General features: G+C 39.9%; 2 protein-coding genes across 4 annotated transcripts in view; both read left to right on the top strand.

Annotated features, from left to right (window-relative positions):
* Positions 1-12255, top strand: part of rtel1 (regulator of telomere elongation helicase 1) — a 57497-nt gene extending 45242 nt beyond the window's left edge. For 2 of the 3 annotated variants that reach the window (XM_070444420.1, XM_023990951.2), the window contains 6 exons: positions 3992-4205; positions 9347-9484; positions 10428-10586; positions 11164-11385; positions 11551-11670; positions 12009-12255. In XM_070444420.1, coding sequence (XP_070300521.1) covers positions 3992-4205; positions 9347-9484; positions 10428-10586; positions 11164-11385; positions 11551-11670; positions 12009-12073 — 918 coding nt within the window. In that variant the 3' untranslated portion in view covers positions 12074-12255. The remainder of the gene's footprint in view (positions 1-3991; positions 4206-9346; positions 9485-10427; positions 10587-11163; positions 11386-11550; positions 11671-12008) is intronic. The other variant, XM_070444421.1, reaches the window with a different exon arrangement.
* Positions 12256-12752: 497 nt separating this feature from the next.
* On the top strand, positions 12753-14954 carry LOC111966075 (tumor necrosis factor receptor superfamily member 6B-like). The gene is made up of 4 exons (XM_023990505.2): positions 12753-13075; positions 13273-13672; positions 13816-13998; positions 14213-14954. Exons 1-4 carry the CDS (start codon positions 13067-13069, stop codon positions 14476-14478), a joined length of 858 nt encoding a protein of 285 aa, XP_023846273.1. The 5' UTR covers positions 12753-13066; the 3' UTR covers positions 14479-14954.
* The last annotated feature ends 6462 nt before the right edge of the window (positions 14955-21416 follow it).

Here is a 21416-nt window from a genome sequence, read left to right as displayed (position 1 = left end):
CATTATTTATTCTGGCACGGAGGTTTCTGTGTGTGATACTGACTCATGGAAAATCGTGCTGTGCATACCTATTGTTGAGTCTTGTCTGTTTGGCCAACCGTGAACATCCTCATGGTTTGTATTAATATTACCTAGGTACAATGAAATGGCACTGTCATGTTGTAGAAATTAACTTGTGACGCAATATAAGTTTTGAATCTGTGAAGAAAACTCATTGAGACACATTCAAATTGATAAAATTGGCTAAATAGTAGGTTTTCAAGAGAAATTCAGGTCACAGTATGGACTATGAAAAATGTATAGTTTAATTTTGTCCAGATAGTTTTATCAAATATACTACCGTAAAACTTAAATTAATAGCCTGGGCGTTTATTTGCTTCAGTCACTGAACACAATCGGTGCTTATTAGCGTCAGGCTTCTATTTGAGCCAGGCGTCTCTTTCCAACAGTAGTGTGCCGTCTGACTGAGAACTCAATACACTTAAGGAATTTGTCAAGCCAGCCTGCACTAGCAGCGAAGTCAGAGGCCCCATTGTCACTCAGTGTCGTAGATCTCCTTTGCGTTCACCCTGATCATCTTACGCCACACCCGGAGTTTGATCACTGCTAGCTTCAATTTGATGTTTTCTTTTTGGTGGCGCAATGGCTAGCAACAATGACATAATAAAATAAATACATTATGACCAGAGCGGTGTCCATGGTAATCTTGTAAACAATTCATTTAGACCAAGCAGTTATTTGAAACTTACAGTTATTTGCTGAAATGTGTGCCGATGCCCAACTATTAAAAGTCTAAGCGTTTAATTTAAGTTTTACGTTAAGTTGTAGGTTTATTTAACACTATGGTGAATCAATTCTGTGTTATAGTATGGTGGTTCTTTGAATTGCGGTGGCATTGATTTGGGCAAAGCATTTGGGAAATAATTTACTTATTTTTCTGGATTTTTAAATGTAATTTGGTTAGATCTTACTATTCTAAATTATTTGTACCATTGTGATAACATTGTGCCACCAATAGGAGTAGTAACACCAATGACACATTTTAGGTCATTGAAGATTTTCTTAAATGGAGGCCACAGATGCATAAAATTAATGATTATTAACCCTTTAAAAGAACATTTACTAAAGTGATATGATTAATAATTTTGTTCACAATGTAATTAGCCTTCATTTAAATTAAGTAACACCAATGACACTTTGTATTTAGACACACTACATGAGCAATGGAATCCTCATATTTTACATACTAAAAGGATTATTCTTTAATATAGACCCCTTCTACTGTAATAGTTTGCTATTGGAGGGAATGCACAAGGCCCCTGTATATCTTAGTAATTAATTATTTAACACCAATGACACAACTATTGACATAAAACAAATTTGTCACAAATGCGCTGACGGAGGGGTAAGTTTGTCAACACAGGCTTGATTGAACTACACTGAAAAAAATATAAACGCAACATGTAAAGTGTTGATCCCATGCTTCATGAGCTGAAATATAAGATCCCTGTTTTTGTGAGCTACTTTGTTTGACAAGATAATACATCCACCTGACAGGTGTGGCATATCAAGAAGAATCATTACACATGTGCACCTTGTGCTGGGGACAATAAAAGGCCACTCTAAAATGTGCAGTTCTCACACAACACAATGCTACAGATGTCTGAGGGAGCATGCAATTGACATGCTGACTGCAGGAATGTTCACCCGAGCTGTTGCCAGAGAATGTTTTATGTTAATTTCTCTACCATAAAACGCCTGCAACATCGTTTTAGAGAATTTGACCGTAAGTCCAAACGGCCTTAAAACCTCACCATGTGTATGGCTTCGTGTGGGCGAGCAGTTTGCTGATGTCAACGTGAACAGAGTGCACCACGGTGGAGGGGGGGTTATGGTATGGGCAGGCATAAGCTACGGACAACAAACACAATTGTATTTTATCGATGGCTATTTGAATGCACAGAGATACCGTAACGAGATCGAGACCTGAGGCACATTGTCGTGCCATTCATCCGCCGCCATCACATCATGTTTCAGCATGATAATGCACAGCCCCATGCCGCAAGGATCTGTACACTATTCCTGGAAGCTGCTAGTTCTTCCATGGCCTGCATACTCACCAGACATGTCACCCATTGAGCATGGTTGCAATGCTCTGGATTGACTTGTACGACAGCATGTTCCAGTCTCCACAAATATCCAGCAACTTCGCACAGCCATTGAAGAGGAGTGGGACAACATTCCACAGACCACAATCAACAGCCTGATCAACTCTATGCCAAGGAGATGAGTCACGCTGAATGAGGCACGTGGTGGTCACACCAGATACTGACTGGTTTTCTGATCCACGCCCATACTTTTTTTTTGTTTTAAGGTGTCTGTGACTAACCGATGCATATTTGTATTCCCAGTCATGTGAAATCCATAGATTTCATTTATTTCAATGGGCGGATTTCCTTATCTGTAACTCAGTCAAATCTTTGAAATTGTGGCATGTTATGTTTTATTTTTGTTCAGTTTTCTTATGCAGTAAAGTAAGGTGATTGGTTAAAATTGTGTGACACCTGAATTTCTAAATCCTGGAGGGACTGCAAAGTATGGAGTAGATTTGGCGTTCTCTTTTGTCCCCTCGTTTTGAATGTTTTCCACAGTAAACTCCCCGGTGATGACCTCGTACAATTCCAAGCAATCTTCCTTCCACCTCGTTTAGGCCCCCTTAAACAGCTCTCACTCAAATGTCATGTATATGTTATGGAGTGGAACTGTACGAGTGGAGGGAGAGACAGAGGTACAGTGCCTTCGGAAAGTATTCAGACCCCTTGACTTTTTCCACATTTTGTTAGGTTACAGGATTATTCTAAAACATTTTTATTTATTATAATAATAAACAATCTACACGCATTGCCCCATAATGCAAAAACAGGTTGGCATTTCTGCTAATTTATACAACAACAAAAAAACAATCACATTTACATAAGTATTCAGACCCTTTACTCAGTACTTTGTTGAAGCAGCAATTACAGCCTCGAGTCACATTGGGCATGACATTACAAGCTTGGCACACTTGTATTTGTGGAGTTTCTCCCATTCTTCTCTGCAGATCCTCTCAAGCTCTGTCAGGTTGGATGGGGATTGTTGCTGCACAACTATTTTCAGGTCTCTCCAGAGATATTCAATCAGGTTCAAGTCCGGGCTCTGGCTTGGACACTCAAGGATATTCAGAGACTTGTCCCGAAGCCACTCCTGCATCGTCTTAGCTGTGTGCTTAGGTTCCCTGTCCTGTTGGAAGATGGACCTTTGCCCCAGTGTGAGGTCCTGAGTGCTCTGGAGCAGGGTTTCATCAAGGTTCTCTCTGTACTTTGCTCCGTTCATCTTTGCTTCAATCCTGACTAGCCTCCCAGTCCCTGCCGTTGAAAAACATCCCCACAGCATGATGCTGCCACCACCATTGTTCACTGTAGGGATGGTGCCAGGTTTCCTTAAGATGTGACGCTTGGCATTAAGGTCAAAGAGTTCAATCTTGGTTTCATCAGCCAGAGAATCTTGTTTCTCATGGTCTGAGAGTCTTTCGGTGCCTTTTGGCAAACTCCAAGCGGGCTGTCATGTGCCTTTTTACTGAGGAGTGGCTCCGCCTGGCCACTATACCATAAAGGCAATTTTATTTGAGAATAAAGCAATAACATAACAAAGTGGAAAAGTCAAGGTGTCTGAATACTTTCCGAAGGCACTGTATAGGGGCTTCTATAGTTTTTGGGGGGCATACAGTTATCACACGCTAACTCATAATTTCTTGTGACAGTTTTATATGTGCTTCAGCGTAAATGCCTTACAGGCACATCTCCCCACAGCGTTGTTCAAATAACTTAGAATAATAGGTATCATTCCATTCACCAACCAAATGAACACAGTGAAATACCCTTGCATCTCTCATGGCTAGACACACTAAGATGTATGACACACTAACACACCATATATCTCCCACGTCCCATAGAAAATCCCCCTGTCTCCTGATGTGTCAGAGGAGGGCAAAGCGGGAAAAGCCAAGTCGTTCCTGGCGGAAATGAAAAGGTCGCTGAGTCAGGTAAATTTCCAGCGAATAATGGCGGCCCTGCAGACGTACAAACGGATGGATGACCTTGACGAACTGCTGGCCGAGGCAGCCGACCTCTTCACCGGGGACACCAACACCCACAACCTGCTCCGAGGTGTGTGTATGTGTGCTTGTGGGTTCAGCTTGTATAGTAATGGATCTCGGCCTTGTGTGTTCGCTGCTGGGCTCATCTGAGTCATCAGGTCACTCTGACTCAGCTAGAGAAAATGGATCCTACTCAATGTTACATTCTAATGTTAAAGGAAAACATTTGCTGCATGTGCCGGACGTCCGTGTGCGTGCACAGCCTGTCCAGGAGTGGCGAAGGGCATGACTGAAGCATAGGGAAAAAATAACTAGCAATCAGAAGTCACATCGCTTGAAGTCGCACCCCTCTTGCATACATTGACCCCGAATGACAACAATAGCTGTCATTTAGGCTTGTCCAACCTAGAGTTCTCATCGGGTCTGAATATTTGAGGCCGGTTTTACCCATGCCCGGTGAGCTGAAGCCTGACATCCGACATCACAGAAATGTAATGAGTCCACCCCCCCCCCCCCCCCCCCCCCCCCCCCCCCCCCCCCCAAAAACTGTTTCCTAGAAAACAGTACATTGATTTAAAGGAGGGAGAGGAGTGAGGAGATGAGGAAACAGCCCTTGTCTTAGAAAAGAGAAGAGAACTGAAAACTCACCTTTTGTTATGATAAACTGGATGGCAAATATTGGGATAAAGTCAGCAAATGCAATTGAAGTGTGTTATTTTTCTCTTGACTCGCATATAGGCTATAGTAGCCTTATATAATCTATCGAGCTGTTAGTGCGTCCTGTTTTCTGTCTTAACTCTCTTAACTCTCTAGGATAGGTGGGACGGTGGCGTCCCACTTGGCCAAAATCCAGAAAAAATGTAGCGCCAAATTCAAATATATTACTATAAAAATCTATCTTTTATGAAATCACACATGAAAGACACAAAATTAAAGCTACACATGTGAATCCAGCCAACATGTCTGATTTCAAAAAGGATTTATGGGGAAAGCACACCAAACATTTATGCTAGCTCAGTACATAGCCACAGAAAAACACAGCCATTTTCCCAGCAAAAGATAGTAGTATCAAAAACCAGAAATAGAGATAAAATGAATCACTAACCTTTGAACATCTTCATCAGATGACACTCATATGACATCATGTTACACAATACATTTGTTTTGTTCGATAATGTGCATATTTATATCCACAAATCTCGGTTTACATTGGCGCCATGTTCAGAAATGCCTCCAAAATATCCAGAGTAATTACAGAGAGCTACGTCAAATAACAGAAATACTCATCATAAACTTTGATGAAAGATACATGTTTTACATTTAATTAAAGATACACTTGTTTCTAATGCAACCGCTTTGTCAGATTAAAAAAAAACTTTACGTAAAAAGCACACCATGCAATAATCTGAGACGGCGGTCAGATAGTAACAACATTTCTCCGCCATGTTGGAGTCAACAGAAATACGGAATTACATCATAAACATTCCCTTACCTTTGATTATCTTCATCAGAATGCAGTGCCAGGAATCCTAGTTCCACAATAAATCGTTGTTTTGTTCGATAATGTCCACTACTTATGTCCAATTAGCTAATTTTGCTAGCATGTGTAGTGCACGTGTCCAAACGCTCGCGCAGATGCAGGCAAACGTCGGACGAAAACTTCAAAAAGTTATATTCCAGGTCGAATAAACTGGTCAAACATCTTCAGGATGTTGTTATCATTTATATCCAATAAGGTTCCAACCGGAGAATTATTTTCATTCTCTATAAGTAATGGAACGCAAGACGATATAATGAGGAAAGCGCGTGACCAAGAACTGGCAATCTGCCAGACCACTGACTCATTCCCCTCCCATCCGGTCCCACAACACAGCATAAGCTTCATTCCACGTTCTACTGACTGTTGACATCTAGTGGAAGGCGTATGAAGTGCAAACAGATCCATATATTACAGGGAATTGAATAGGCGATGACTTTAACCTCTTATGGCTCAAAAATCAGCAGTAAGTATAAGCAGTGGAAAGAGGTGGCCATTTCAAACGGCCTCGTACTCAATTCTTGCTCGTACAATATGCATATTATTCTATTACCTTTGGATAGAAAACACCTTCTAGTTTCTAAAACAGGTTTAATTATTTCTCTAAGTGAAACATAACTCTTTTTACAGCCCATTTTCTGTAAAAAGTGACATTTCCAAGAAGCTATGTCTCTCTTCAAGATACTCTCTATAAAAGGCCTTGCACTTAGGACTGTACAAACACGTCACACATCTTCCCCTGGTTGTCATGCGGAAGTGAGAGAAAAAATGACTTGATTATCTCTGTCAGGGACTGAAAGGAACCTCTTTGAGTGATAAGTGCGCACTTTATATTTTTTTCTGGGCGCGAGGTAGGAACTGGACTGCGCTCCTGGAAAACTCGTATAGGTGAATATGACCTCCAGCTTCGATTTCTTTGATACATGTCACAAAATCATCCTAAAGTATGTTTTTTTCAATATACTTTAATTATATTATTGAAATTTAATCTGGACTTTAGAAGGAAATTCCGTGATTCTCAATATCGTATGCATGCGACGCAAGAATTTTTCAAGACGGAGGTTAGCATGGCATGGCAGTGTGTCATGCTAATTCAACAGGACATCGTTCGTTCTAGTCCAAATGAACACGGTTCTGAACAAAGGACCCTTTGGAGAACATTCTGATGGAAAATCAACAAGATAGGACCCAATTTGGGATGCTTTTTCATTATCTGTCGAACTGTGCTATCGCTAGCGTTTGACTAGAATCAATGCTGCTGTGTGTTAGCTTTGTAGTAGCTAATATAACGATATATGTGTTTTCGCTGTAAAACACTTCAGAAATCGGAATATTGTCTGTATTCACAAGATCTTTCTCTTTCATTAGCTATCCACCATATATTTTTCTGAATCTTTTTCTGATGTGAAATTAGTAGTTGACGTTGGTGTCTGTTTTCTCTGGCTTACTGCGTGCGATTTCTGACTGTAGCTATGATGGTGGCTAAGATGGTAGCAGTAATGTAAAACTGATTTATAGCTAAAATATTCAACTTTTTCGAACAAAACATAGATTTATTGTGTAACATGTTATAGGACTGTCATCTGAGGTAGTTTTTTCTAGGTTATTTAGGTTGGTTTTAGGTTAGTTAGGTTGGCTTGTGCATGCTACTTCATCCTACTTGTGCTGTGAAAAATGTCTGTCCTCTTTTTTATTTGGTGGTGAGCTAACATAAATATATGTGGTGTTTTCTCTGTAAAACATTTAAAAAATCGGACATGTTGGCTGGATTGACAAGATGTTTATCTTTCAAATGCTGTATTGGACTTGTTAATGTGTGAAAGTTAAATATTTTACAAAAATAGATTTTGAATTTCGCGCCCTGCACTTGCAGTGGCTGTTGTCATATTAATCCCGACGTCGGGATTGCAGCCTGAAGAAGTTAACAACGACCACTCTCAGATTTTTCACTTCCTGTTTGGATTTTTTCTCAGGTTTTTGCCTGCCATATGAGTGCTGTTATACTCACAGACATCATTCAAACAGTTTTAGAAACTTCCGAGTGTTTTCTATCCAATAGTAATAATAATATGCATATATTAGCATGTGGGACAGAGTAGGAGGCAGTTCACTATGGGCACAAAATTCACCCAAAAGTGAAAATGCTGCCCCCTATACCAAAGAAGTTAAGTATGTTAGCCTACTTAAATATACAGTATCTCAATCAAACATTCATTTCATTACACAGCATTCAAGTAATTATGCGTTTAAAGCTGAAATTCTTAATGGTGAAACTGCCACGTCCGTTTGCAATATTATAACAACGTACTGCAGACGACAGACACCGTCTTTTTCACTTGGACATCATTGCACGCGCAATTTGGAATATAATTTTTTTCTTTTAATTCAACCTTTTATTTAAGTCAGTTAAGAACAAATTCTTATTTAAAATGACGGCCTACTCCGGCCAAACCTGGAAGACACTGGGCCAATTGTGTGCCGCCCTATGGGATCACGGCCGGATGTGATACAGCCTGGATTCGAACCAGGGACTGTAGTGATGTCTCTTGCACTGAGATGCAGTGCCTTAGACCGCTGCGCCACTCGGGAGCCCAATATCTACTGCAATTTCACTTCCACTCTGTCAACAACAACAAAACAAAAATATTACGGCCTTGACGCTGTTTGCCCCTACTGTGTATTTAATCTTTAAATACAACAAGCATTTAATTTTTTTAATAAAATTCTTATTAAAATTCTTAAGAGCCTTTAAATATTTTCTGCCATACATCCATTTGAATAATCGCTCAAATCCCTGTTTTGAATGCATAGTTTATTCTGAAATAACTGCATTAAGCCTATGCCTGATTAGGAAAACATTTTGATAAATTATGGGTCTACTTTAGATAGTTTACCAGGTCCAGCATGGCACATTAGCAGGGCAGTCATAGACAGTATTTTGTTTGGATGTGTCGCGTTAACAGATGCCATTGGAATAATGTGGCTGCTGAGAGACTGCAGTAGTAAAAGCTGCTAAGACACATATACTTATTTTTCCTTCTCAAACACAGCGTGGCAAGGCCGCAACCCGCCTGGCCTGAATCAATTCTTGGAATTTGAGGTCGGCCTGGTATAAGACCATCGGGTTTGGGCTGAGAATGAGAACTGAAGTCCAAACATGAGCCACTCCTGTGTGACAGTCAAATTATTTTCCTGGTTCTGTAATGTCTACTGTTTTTGGTCATTACTGTCAGTTTTCAAATAACTTCAAGAGAATTACATTAATCAGCATTTTGACTGCAACAGGACTTTGAAATCATTGTTACAAGAGAATCTGTTAGAAGCCGGATGTTAAAAGTGGTCATGGACAGTCATAGCCAGCACATGAGTAATGCAGTTGATGATATATGTAAGTTATGCAGGAAAAAGGAAGTTAGTTACACAAGTTCTCTTTTGTGGTGAGTCATGAATTAGGTCACATGTACACAAACGTTACACACATTTTAGTGTAGCGCATATCTTCTCTCTGATACAAGATTCCAAGGAAATTGTGTAAACTATGAACTGGCAAACTGTAGTATTGTATTCCTGTTTTTAGGAAATGTAACAGTTTTCAAGATAGGCATGGCTCATATCATAGGTTTGTTCATACAGGTATGCACTGGGGTTTGACCTCAAACCTTACTGTATTTCAGGATTCTACCAGTTCATACGACCCCACCACAAGAAGAGATTTGATGAGAAGTGCGTGGAACTGACTGGCCAGGGCTGTGGCTACAAACCCGATCACTCGCTCTCCAAGGAGGAGAAAGAAACACTGATGCAGAACGGGGGTATGCAGTCAATTCTTAGTTTCTGACACTGACCACTAGGATGCATTTAGTAACACTGTATTTTCCAGACATGTCAAGAGACTGGATAGAGTGTGATTGTACATGTGATGCATGAGTCATTTCACATTTAAGCAAGGATACCTTTGTGCAGCAAGATGACACACACCCAGTGTCTTGGCTTAATCATACCAGTTCATGACTCCTGAATCATTACATTCTGACTAGCCCAATCAGGACCAGCCCAAGCCTTTTGGGGGCCCTAAGTGAGATTTGGTTGGGAGGCTCCACACCTCATGTACAAAACATTTTACTGGCCCCCTCTTCACGATGGCAAGAAAAACATTTTAAAGTGAATTTCCTGCAATTCTACACATTTTGCCATGGGGAGTGGAGAAAATGTTCCAGTTTTAAAGTAAGCTTTCTGCAATTTTAGACATTTTGCCATGGTGTGGGGGAGAAGTTTAGCAATTATATAAAAAATGTCATGCAATTCTACACATTTTGCCAAGACTTATGACATGTAAATGATAGCCCTATCTAAATGAGTGACTAACAAAATCAATGGGGGACCCCTGGAGGTCAGGGCCCCTGGGCATATGCCCTGCATGCCCGTCGGTGTTCGGCTATGATTTATATATCTGGCTAGACGTTACCAATCTAAGAATTGTTAGCTGACATAGCTAATTGAGTGACTGTCAGTGACTGACATAACAAGAGACACACAGCCAAATGTAGAAATTGCACCTTGTTTTTTCTACTATGCTAAATCTCTCCATGGGGCCCTAAGTCACCGCTTATGTCGCATATGCCTTTAGCTAGCCCTGAGCCTAATTGTCCGACAATAATGACCATTGTTGCAGCAAGGCTTCAAAAATGCAACTTAGTGTTTTTGTATTTCCCCCCCTGAACAACCCAGTAACCTGGATTTGCTTTTGTTTTAAAGCCAAGCCGGGAAAGCTGACGAGTGTTGCTGTCGCTTCTGATTCAAGCTCCTCCTGCAGTCAGCTCAACGCCAGTCTGCTGCTTAATAAAGGCGGCCATCACCTTGGAATCCACGGATTGACTACAGAGGAGCATTTGCCAAAGAATCAAGTGCTTACAGGTACTGCTGGATACCTGGAGTGTATTCCGTGAGATGGAATGTTCATAACGTTTCAGATAGAAATGTTACAAATAAAGCTGACACAATTCCCTACGTTTCATCTGCACGACATCTGTTCTACATAATCTATTTATATCTGAATGTTCCATAAAGTTGTGCCTTCCTGAACAGGCCTATTTTTTTGGGGGGGGCGGAGTCTTTAATTGAATCTTGAATCTTTGTTTTTGAACCAAGGATTCCCCTCTACATTCAGTTACAAACATGCAGTTACAAAGGAATTTCTATGCGCTTCAGCATAGATACCTTACAGGCAAATCTCCCCACAATGTTGTTCAACCGTTCGCCATGACAGATGTGGTGTTATTGTTCCAATCTTTCGCCAACCAAGTTTACACCATGAAATACCACCACATCTTTCATGGCTATGTATGAGCATGACACAAAGATCGAGCATGATAGAGATATGAGAGGCCACATTCACGCACATACTGTATAAAAGTTTACATGCTTTTTCTTTTACTGGTTTAGCCAAATCCTGAAAGGGTTGAACGTGTTTGTCTTGTTCTGTGCTCACCAGTTGATCCTAAATGCAAAGACCAAGCACCAGTCCAATCTGCTCAGAAGAGTCAAATCTACGCCAGTTTCATAGCGGATGTGAAAAAATCCATTGGACTTGAGAAGTCCAACCAACTGTTCTCAGCTATTCAGAGCTATAAGAAGACCGACAACTATGATAGCCTGGTGGGCACAGTAGTGAGTTTGTTAACTGAGAAAAACGAAGACTTTAACCTCCTTAGCAGTAAGTTCTTGACTATTAGAGTTGAGCGTCTTGGCAAGCACACTTCTTTGCATTCTCACTTAAATCTGAAATTAAATCAAATCGTAACAGTTGAACATCCATCGATGAACCATGAAATGCTACGGAATAGATGTATATTATTTTTGTCATCCTTTGTGTCCCTAGCATTTGCCCTGTTCATCCGGCCTCACCATAAGAAACAGTACAAAGAGATACTGGACGCCTTGATAGGTGACTCCACAGGCTCAAGTGCTTCCTCTGGGATTTCAGGCCAACTAATGCAAGGTGAATGGACAATTCGCAAGTGCCTTCAAGAGAGAATAACTTGTAGCAATTCAGTAGAAGTCCTTGTATTGTCAGCACTATTGTAACTACAGTGAGCATAAAGTCTATAGAAGTAATTATTGAACTCATTATTTTTGTTTAACAGGCGTTGTTAGTTAACACTTTGGTAGTGTTGAAAACAGCTGTTTTGCAATAATGACCATTTTAATTTAATAATGTGATTAAATGTAATTTAACAAAGTTAGAGTTGAAAAAGACATAAGCACGTAAAAGATATGAACACATTAACAGAATTTTACAGTGTCAACCATTTTTCAATGCACTTTTGGGTCTCTCAGTTTCAACGCCTGGGAAAGCACAAAGGAAGATCTCGTCTTTCTTTCCCAGCAGCCAAAGGAAATGAAAGCTGTTGGACGTGGAGCCTCTAAGAAGAATCCCACTACTCTGATGCTGCTAGTGTTTTATTGTATGGAAATTATGGTAACAAGTGAGGGTTTTGTGGTGTTGTAATAAATGTATGCAGATTATGGTAATATTTTCCCAACATATTTTATAACTTTTTTTATTAAACAAATGTTGATGTGATTGTTTCTTCTTTTATTATATCATGTAAGATATTGATCAAAATATTAGGTTGTTATTTACCACACACCCAGTTGTTTTCTTATCAGAAAGGCTTTGATGGGTGCTAAGAGCTGCTTTGTCATCAACTGAAATATGACAGTAGTGAACTGTTAAATTAACTGTTAGACCTAATACTCTAATTTCTCCTGAAGTTTACACTACTTGTTCACACGTGAGCACATCAGGATGGGAGAAATGATTGGTATGCCACCCTATGGTCTTGAACATATGTTGCATTTCGTATGGTATATATTAATTTGTGGATGTCCATCATCCATTATGTTACGAATTTGCAAAACGTACAATGTTACGAATTCGCGAAACATATGGCCCGATTTCCAATTTATTGTGGCTGAAGTTAGCTAGCTGGGGGTAGGGTTCGCTAACATGCTATGGAGTTGAAAAGTTGCTAAAAAGTAGTAAATGGTTGCAACGGTTGTCACTGATGAGATTCGAACTCAACTTTTGGGTTGCTAGACTTTCGCTGTATACACCCGACCAATCACCCTCCTTTCGTTTTTGCCTTAAGTAACTTGTCTTATTTAACGATACCAAACGTAACATATTAATTTGAGTGTCCCGGATTTATGTTTATGTTACGTCTAGTTTATGTAATACCAAAGGCAAAACTGAATTACCGCGGAAGCGGTAATTTTGCTCTTGTCATTGGAGAAGGGCTTCCCCGAGTATTAGTCATCAGATAATGTAGGCCCTATAAATTCAAAAGACGTTGAACATGTTAACATCAGTTGCTAGCTGACAAGAGAGAAAAATGCATCCGGTGAGTATTATTTTTCTGCTCAAATATAGCGGGCTCTTCAGTGCCTATGGGAAATAAATGGATATTAGGCTATTTAACTCTTGAAGCTGAACGCCTCAAATAGTAATTTGATGGATTTGGACAGTCATATTGAGAGACGTAGACTCACAAAAGTTATGATTGATTCTAAATGATAACATTACTCTTTCTTCCAATAGCTGACAAATTGTTTTCTGCCTCTCCTGGTATTTGCGCTCTGTGGTGGCAGCGTGCCAGAGTCAGGCGCTCACACACCGACTTATATCTGGAAAGATGACGCGACAGGGGATTCCCTTACTTGCGACCTATGCGCTCCTGGAACTTACTTACTGAAGCATTGCACAAAGGACCGCAAGAGCGACTGCGGACCTTGTCCAAGGTCCCACTACACAGAGATCTGGAACTACATCGAGCGGTGTCAATACTGCAATCGTTTTTGCGCGGCTGATGAGATTGAAAGCGTGCCGTGCACCCAACTGCACAACCGACAGTGCGAGTGCAAGGACGGGTTTTACATGAGACATGGGTCATGTTCCAGGCACAGAAGGTGTCCACCCGGGGAAGGGGTCATCTCCGATGGTAGGTTAAGTGATAATATGTTTGGCTACCCTTCATAATGAATACGCCTTTTCCACTGCTATGTTTCCAGTTGGCTCTGCAAACCACTGCAATCTGTTTACAGATTAAATACACTTTGTATGATCAATATTCTTATTTTCCAGGAACCGCACACACTGATGTGAAATGTGAACCTTGCCCAGTGGGCTTCTTCTCTGCAGAGTCCTCCAGTAGGAAAACATGTCAGAAGTTTTCTGTGTGTGCCCCAAGTCGCACCACTATACCTGGCAATGCCATGAATGATGTTTACTGCTCAGCATGTACGAATGGTTCAAGAACACATGAAGGTGAGAATATTTTGTCCATTCTGTTTAGTCTTTTTTGTAGGCATAGGGAAAAACATTTATTAATGATAATTGTATAATGCTTTCTTATCTACCAAAAATGAAAAGCCTTAATTGTGCGTCACAAAAGGTGGAATTATTTATTGTAATGCAGTCAATTAATATGGTCTTGGTTTCTCTCCTTTTCTCTTTCTCTCTCACTCTCTCAACCACTCAGATGAAGCTATATGTGATGGGGAGTTGATGGAATTCCTGGCACTACAGATCCTCACACCAAGAAAGGACAAAAGACTGGTGGCTGTGCTCAGGAGGAGTGCTGGTAAAGCCACAACCAAAAATGCAACTGTACTAGACCTCCTCAAAACTATTAAGAACAAACCTGGCAAACCTTTTGCTATTCAAATGCGTGATATCCTGAACACAGACAGGCTGCTCCATTTAAGAACTAAAGTCAACAAATGGTTTACTCATATGAATTTATAGGGCTAATATATATCACCACATATTGTAAACAGTTTATGTTCTTCACGTTTTTGTTTTGTATCCATTATCTTATTTTATTCTTATTTATTGTTGTTTATACACCTTGTGGGTGGGGGCAATGGTTAAAAAAATAGAAGACTAGTGTTTTGTTGTTGAATTCCTCATTGTGCAGTATATAAGAATACATCACTATGTTGCCAAAAAAGTTCAAGACTTATTGTTTCCCTTCAATAAAATGCATTCAAAAAGACTAACTATTTTTGCTACTTTCTTAGGCTAAAAAAATGTATGTTTACACCTATGCAGTACCTTTAGCAATAATAATAATAATAAACCTCTACTTTAGTGAAGAAAACAATTATGACAGGTGTGTTGTAATAAAAACGAGTGGTGTCCACTGATTAAATGCAGTCTTTATGCATTATAAAGAGGGAAAACCCAGATATTCACAAAGTTTGTGATGTTTCTTCATGCAAAATAGATTTGTGGTTTAAAATTAAATTAAGCTGCTTTATTTTAGGGGTTTAGTGAAGGCGGGTCATTCACAAAATCATTTCAGCATCCAAACCCCAACTGTGCACCAGCAATTTGATGAATGGAGAAACATCCCTTACAAAACACCTACGTGTATTTTCATTAGGCCTACACTTGTAGCCTGAATTGATTCATCCACTGTTGTCCACGCGCTCCTCGGTCTCAGCCACTCATCTCTGCCTTGTCCTCTAGCGTGCGTCTCAGCCACTCATCTCCGTCTTGACAAAATGTTAGTGTTCTCCTCATATCACAATTTGGAGCGTATACCACCCGGTTTCTAGTCAATTAGCTAATTTGTCATGCGGCTGACATGCAGTAATGTTAAATAATGGTGTAAAAGCTTATAGTTTTTTGGGCATGTTGTATTAATTGTGATAGGCTCACATTTTATCGGTACGGCTTACCACCACTATTTATTTTGCTTGGACCCCGTACTGGCCTGTACCGCCTTAGTTTCAAGTTTTTAATGTCACATGCACAATTACAGTGAAATTACTTTCTTGCAAACTCAAAACCCAACAATGCAATAACCACTAACAATGTATTACTAGAAAAACACACAAGAAATAACAATAGGAAATATGAAATACACAATAAAGTAAGTATGTAAAGCATACTATATACAGGAAATATTTAAAATGTCAGTTCCAATACCATATTAACATGTGCAGGGATACTGGAGTGATGGAGGTAGATATGTATAGGGGTAAAGTGACTAGGCAACAGGATATAAGATGAACATAGTAGCAGCAGCTTGCATGTAATTGAGTGTGCTGGTGTGTAGAGTCAAATCAAATCAATCAAATAAAAGTTCATTTGTCACGTGCACCGAATACAACAGGTGTAGACCTTACAGTGAAATGCTTACTTACAGGCTCTAACCAATAATGGAAAAAAGGTATTAGGTGAGTCAGTATGAATGTTTGTGCATATTCTGTGTGAGTGAGCAAATCATGGAGTGAGTGTGTGTGTTGGAGTGACAGTGTGTATGAGTGTGTAGGGCCCTGTGATCAATAAAGATACAAGGTAAACTCGGTCCATGTAGCTGTTTTGTTATCTATTCATCACTGGTATTGCTTGGGGGTAGAAACGGTTCAAGAGCCTGTTGGTGTCAGATTGAACTCTGTTGGTGTTACGTCTGAAGGTCATGCTGCACTTCAAATGACAACGCTTGTCACCTAATACTTTCAAAAATAACCCTTTATTAAAATCACTCTACAAATCTCCTAAAGCTAGGATTGCTACCAACGGGATTACTTCCTCCTCTTTCCCTCTCTATAGGGGGAACAGACAAGGTTGCCCAATTAGCCCCCACCTCTTTGCCCTCGCCATCGAACCGTTGGCTGAGGCTATTAGAACGTGCCCTGACATACATGGCTTTGAGGTGGGCCCCCATACCCATAAATTATCACTCTTTGCGGACGACCTTATCTTATTTCTAACAAACCCAGAACACTCCCTCTCTCACTTGCAGATCCTACTACAGTGTTATAGTTCTTTCTCTGGATATAAGGTCAATTTAGATAAAAGCGAAATCTTACCGTTGTCTGTCTTTGACCATCATACCATCAAGCACAAGTTTCCTTTTAGATGGTCGCCTATGGGCTTCACATATTTGGGCATAATGGTGGATGGTAACCTGAACAACCTCTATAAACTCAATCTGGCCAGTTTGTTACAAAAGGTGGAGGGTGACCTTTGTAAATGGATGGACTTACCTCTCACTCTACTGGGTAGAGTCAATGTAATTAAAATGAATGTCCTGCCCAGATGTCTATATCTGTTTCAATCTCTCCCTATCCCTGTCCCCGCAGCATTCTTTTCCTCTCTCGACAAGATGACCAGAMGGTTTATCTGGCACGGCAAAACCCCTAGGGTTGGCCTGGATAAACTGACCCTGGATTACAGTCAAGGAGGCTTAAACCTCCCCAATTTTAGAATGTACTACTGGGCAGCACAGTCTAGGTTTCTGGCTCAGAGGTTTGATAAGGCTCCCTCTCCCTCATGGTTGAACATTGAAAAGCTTGAGGTAAACGATRACACTGGGGCAGAATTGTTTTACAAATGGGACAGAAAATCTATAAAAACCATCACAGACAACCCTTTAATCATACATTCAGTCCTGACATGGTGCAAACTGCAAGAGCTGTTCGGACGAGGGGGATTCCTTTCCCCTAAAACCCCTTTATGGAACAATAGATTGATTCCTATGTTTTTCCAGAATAGTAACTTTRGACCATGGTCCGATAAGGGGATCACTCTTCTGGAACATTGTTACGAGGAGGGAGTTCTTATGTCTTTTGATCAGCTGAAACAGAAATACCACTTGCCTAACAGGGACTTCTTTAGCTACCTACAACTACGAAACTTTATTAGGGTGTCTCTCAAGGGACAATGGAWCCTACCTAAGATRTCACCTATTGAACAACTCTGCCAYGCAGACCAACCACTGTTCAAGACCATTTCCCGTGTTTACGATGCTCTTATGTCAGGACTAACAYTGCCTGGGCTAGATAAACCCCGACTTAGATGGGAAAAAGATCTGGGTATTGATCTTGAGGAGGGTCTATGGAGTGACCTATGCAGGAATGGTGTTACATCCACACTGAACTCCAGATACAGACTGATCCAGTTTAATTTCCTCCATCAGCTCTATATCACGCCATCTAGACTGCACAAGTTCAACCCTGATATCTCCTCCCTATGTTTTAGATGTGGCTCAGATGAAGGAACATTCCTCCATTCCACTTGGCAGTGTTCAAAACTACACGGTTTCTGGAGGGGTATGCGACACCACCTATCCTCAATTCATGGGGTTGCATTCCCTTTAGACCCGGAGGTCTGTCACTGGGCAACTTTACTAACACCAATCTTAGGCAAAGCCATACTATAAAGCTAACAGAAATATTGCTAGCGATTGCCAGAAATGTATTGCCTTGAAATGGAAATTGGATTCCCCCTGCCAGTTGCAATGTGCGTATCAGAAGTAATAGTTGTATCCCACTGGAGAAAATCACTTACCGCTTGAAGAATAAGTTAAACACATTCTACAGAATTTGGCAACCTTTATTGACATATGGAGAATCTTCCCCCACATCACATTGAATGAATCTCTATATTATCCTTATATAATGTTTCACACGTAATGTATAATATGTAGCCTACGGCAGGTGACCATATGATCCAATGTCTCATTATAATCTTTTTTATGTATGTTTGTTGTATATATATTATAATTTGTTTGATTTTTACTTCTTTGTTACGCTCATCTGTTACTGTCACTTTGTCCTATTGTTGTCTAATATCTTTCACGTTTGTCTTGAATGTTGTTAATTGGAAAATGCAAAAATAAAATATTCAAAAAAAAAAAAAAAAACCTTTATGGCAATCTATGGTAACTTTGGTAATTTACACTTGAATAACTTTTAGAATATGTATTCATATACAGTGCCTGCACACCATTTTTTCACATTTTGTTGTGTTACAGCCCGAATTTAAAATGGATTAACTTGAGATTTTCTGACACTGATCTACACACAATACACCACAATGTCAAAGTTGGACTTTGTTTTTCAACATTTTTACAAATGAATAAAAAATGAAAAGCTGAAATGTCTTGAGTCAATAAGTATTCAATCCCTTTCTTATGGCAAGCCTAAATATGTCCAGGAGTGAGATTCTGCTTAACAAGTCACATAATAAGTTGCATGTACTCACTCTGTGTGCAATAATAGTGTTTAACATGATTTTTTAATTACCCCATCTCTGTACCCCACACATACAATTATCTGAAAGGTCCCTCAGTCGAGTAGTGTATTTCAAGCACAGATTAAACCACAAAGATCAGGCATTCCAATGCCTCGCAAAGAAGGGAAACTATTGGTAGATGGGTAAAAAAAAAAAGCAGACACTGCATATCACTTTGAGCAAGTTAATATGTTTTGGATGGTGTGTCAATTACAGTTGAAGTCGGAAGTTTACATACACTTAGGTTGGAGTCATTAAAACTCGTTTTTCAACCACTCCACAAATTTCTTGTTAACAAACTATAGTTTTTGCAAGTTGGTTAGGACATCTACTTTGCATGACACAAGTCATTTTTCCAACAATTGTTTACAGACAGATTATTTAACTTATAATTCACTGTATCACAATTCCAGTGGGTCAGAAGTTTACATACAGTAAGTTGACTGTGCCTTTAAACAGCTTGGAAAATTCCAGAAAATGATGTCATGGCTTTAGAAGCTTCTGATAGGCTAATTGACATCATTTGAGTCAACTGGAGGTATACTTGTGGATATATTTCAAGGCCTACCTTCAAATTCAGTGCCTCTTTGCTTGACATCATGGGAAAATCAAAAGAAATTAGCCAAGACCTCAGAAAACAAATTGTAGACCTCCACAAGTCTGTTTCATCCTAGGGAGCAATTTCCAAACGCCTGAAGGTACCACGTTCGTCTGTATAAACAATAGTACGCAAGTACTGTTTAAACACCATGGGACCACACAGCCGTCATACCGCTCAGGAAGGAGACGCGTTCTGTCCCTTAGAGATGAACGCACTTTGGTGCGAAAAGTGCAAATCAATCCCGGAACAACAGCAAAGGACCTTGTGAAGATGCTGGAGGAAACGGTTACAAAAGTATCTATATCCACAGTATAACGAGTCCTATATCGACATAACCTGAAAGAATGCTCAGCAAGGAAGAAGCCACTGCTCCAAAACTGCCATAAAAAAGCCAGACTATGGTTTTGCAACTGCACATGGGGACAAAGATCGTACTTTTTGGAGAAATGTCCACTGGTCTGATGAAACAAAAATAGAACTGTTTGGCCATAATGACCATAGTTATGTTTGGAGGAAAAAGGGGGAGGCTTGCAAGCTCGAATAACACCATCCCAACCATGAAGCACGGGGGTGGCAGCATCATGTTGTGGGGGTGCTTTGCTGCAGGAGGGACTGGTGCACTTCACAAAATAGATGGCATTATGAGGTAGGGAAATTATGTGGATATATTGAAGCAACATCTCAAGACATCAGTCAAGAAGTTAAATCTTGGTCACAAATGGGTCTTCCAAATGAACAATGACCCCAAGCATACTTCCAAAGTTGTGGCAAAATGGCTTAAGGACAACAAAGTCAAGATATTGGAGTGGCCATCACAAAGCCCTGACCTCAATCCTATAGAAAATTTGTGGGCAGAACTGAAAAAGCGTGTGCGATCAAGGAGGCCTACAAACCTGATTCAGTTACACCAGCTCTGTCAGGAGGAATGGGCCAAAATTCACCCAACTTATTGTGGGAAGCTTGTGGAAGGCTACCGGAAACATTTGACCCAAGTTAAACAATTTAAAGGCAATGCTACCAAATACTAATGTGTATGTAAACTTCTGACCCATTGGGAATGTGATGAAAGAAATGAAAGCTGAAATAAATCATTCTCTCTGCTATTATTCTGACATTTCACATTCTTAAAATAAAGTGGTGATCCTAACTAACCTAAGACAGGGAATTTTGACTAGGATTAAATGTCAGGAATTGTAAAAAATAAAAATAAAAATAATAATAATAAAAATAAAAATAAAGACTAGGTGTAAGGTGTATGTAAACTTCCGACTTCAACTGTACATCCAGTCACTACAAAGATAGAGGTATCCTTCCTAACTCAGTTGCCGGAGAGGAAGGTAACTCAGGGATTTCACCATGAGGCCAATGGTGACATTAAATGTTTTAAAGTCACCATTGACTTTAAAGGCTGTGATAAGAGAAAACTGAGGATGGATCAATAACATTGTAGTTACTCCACAATACTAACCTAAATGACAGAATGAAAATAAGTCTGTACAGAATAAAAATATTCCAAAACATGCATCATCCTGTTTGCAATAAGGCACTAAAGTAATACTGCAAAAATGTGGCAAAGAAATTAACTGTTGTACTGAATACAAAGCACTATGTTTGGGATGAACACAACACCTCACTGAGTACCACTCTTCATATTTTCAAGCATGGTGGTGGCTGCATCATGCTATGGATATGCCTTCATTTGGATAAGAAGAAACGGAAAAGAGCTAAGCACAGGCAAAATCATAGAGGAAAACCTGTCTCAGTCTGCTTTCCAACAGAAGCTGGGAGACAAATTCACCTTTAAGGAGGACAGTAACCTAAAACTCAAGGCCAAAAATACACTGGAGTTGCTTACCAAGATGACATTGATGACATTGAATGGCCTAGTTAGCAATGATCAACAACCAACTTGACAGCACTTGAAGAGTTTAAAAAAAGACTCACAGCTGTAATCGCTGCCAAAGGTGATTCTAACATGCATTGACTCAGGGGGTTGAATACTTATCTAATCAAGATATATTAGTCTTTTATTTTTCATTAATCACATTTTTGGGGG

This window comes from Salvelinus sp. IW2-2015, linkage group LG7 (assembly GCF_002910315.2).
Source record: "Salvelinus sp. IW2-2015 linkage group LG7, ASM291031v2, whole genome shotgun sequence".
Classification (NCBI taxonomy): domain Eukaryota; kingdom Metazoa; phylum Chordata; class Actinopteri; order Salmoniformes; family Salmonidae; genus Salvelinus; species Salvelinus sp. IW2-2015.
Note: the sequence above shows the minus strand (reverse complement) of the source record. Positions and strands in the feature narration are given on the sequence as shown.

Bases quoted from the DNA above. Each gene is read 5' to 3' on its own strand.
- LOC111966075 (XM_023990505.2), top strand. The intron at 13,673-13,815 runs GTAGGTTAAGTG...CTTATTTTCCAG, and splicing joins GGAAGGGGTCATCTCCGATG to GAACCGCACACACTGATGTG. The intron at 13,999-14,212 runs GTGAGAATATTT...TCAACCACTCAG, and splicing joins TGGTTCAAGAACACATGAAG to ATGAAGCTATATGTGATGGG.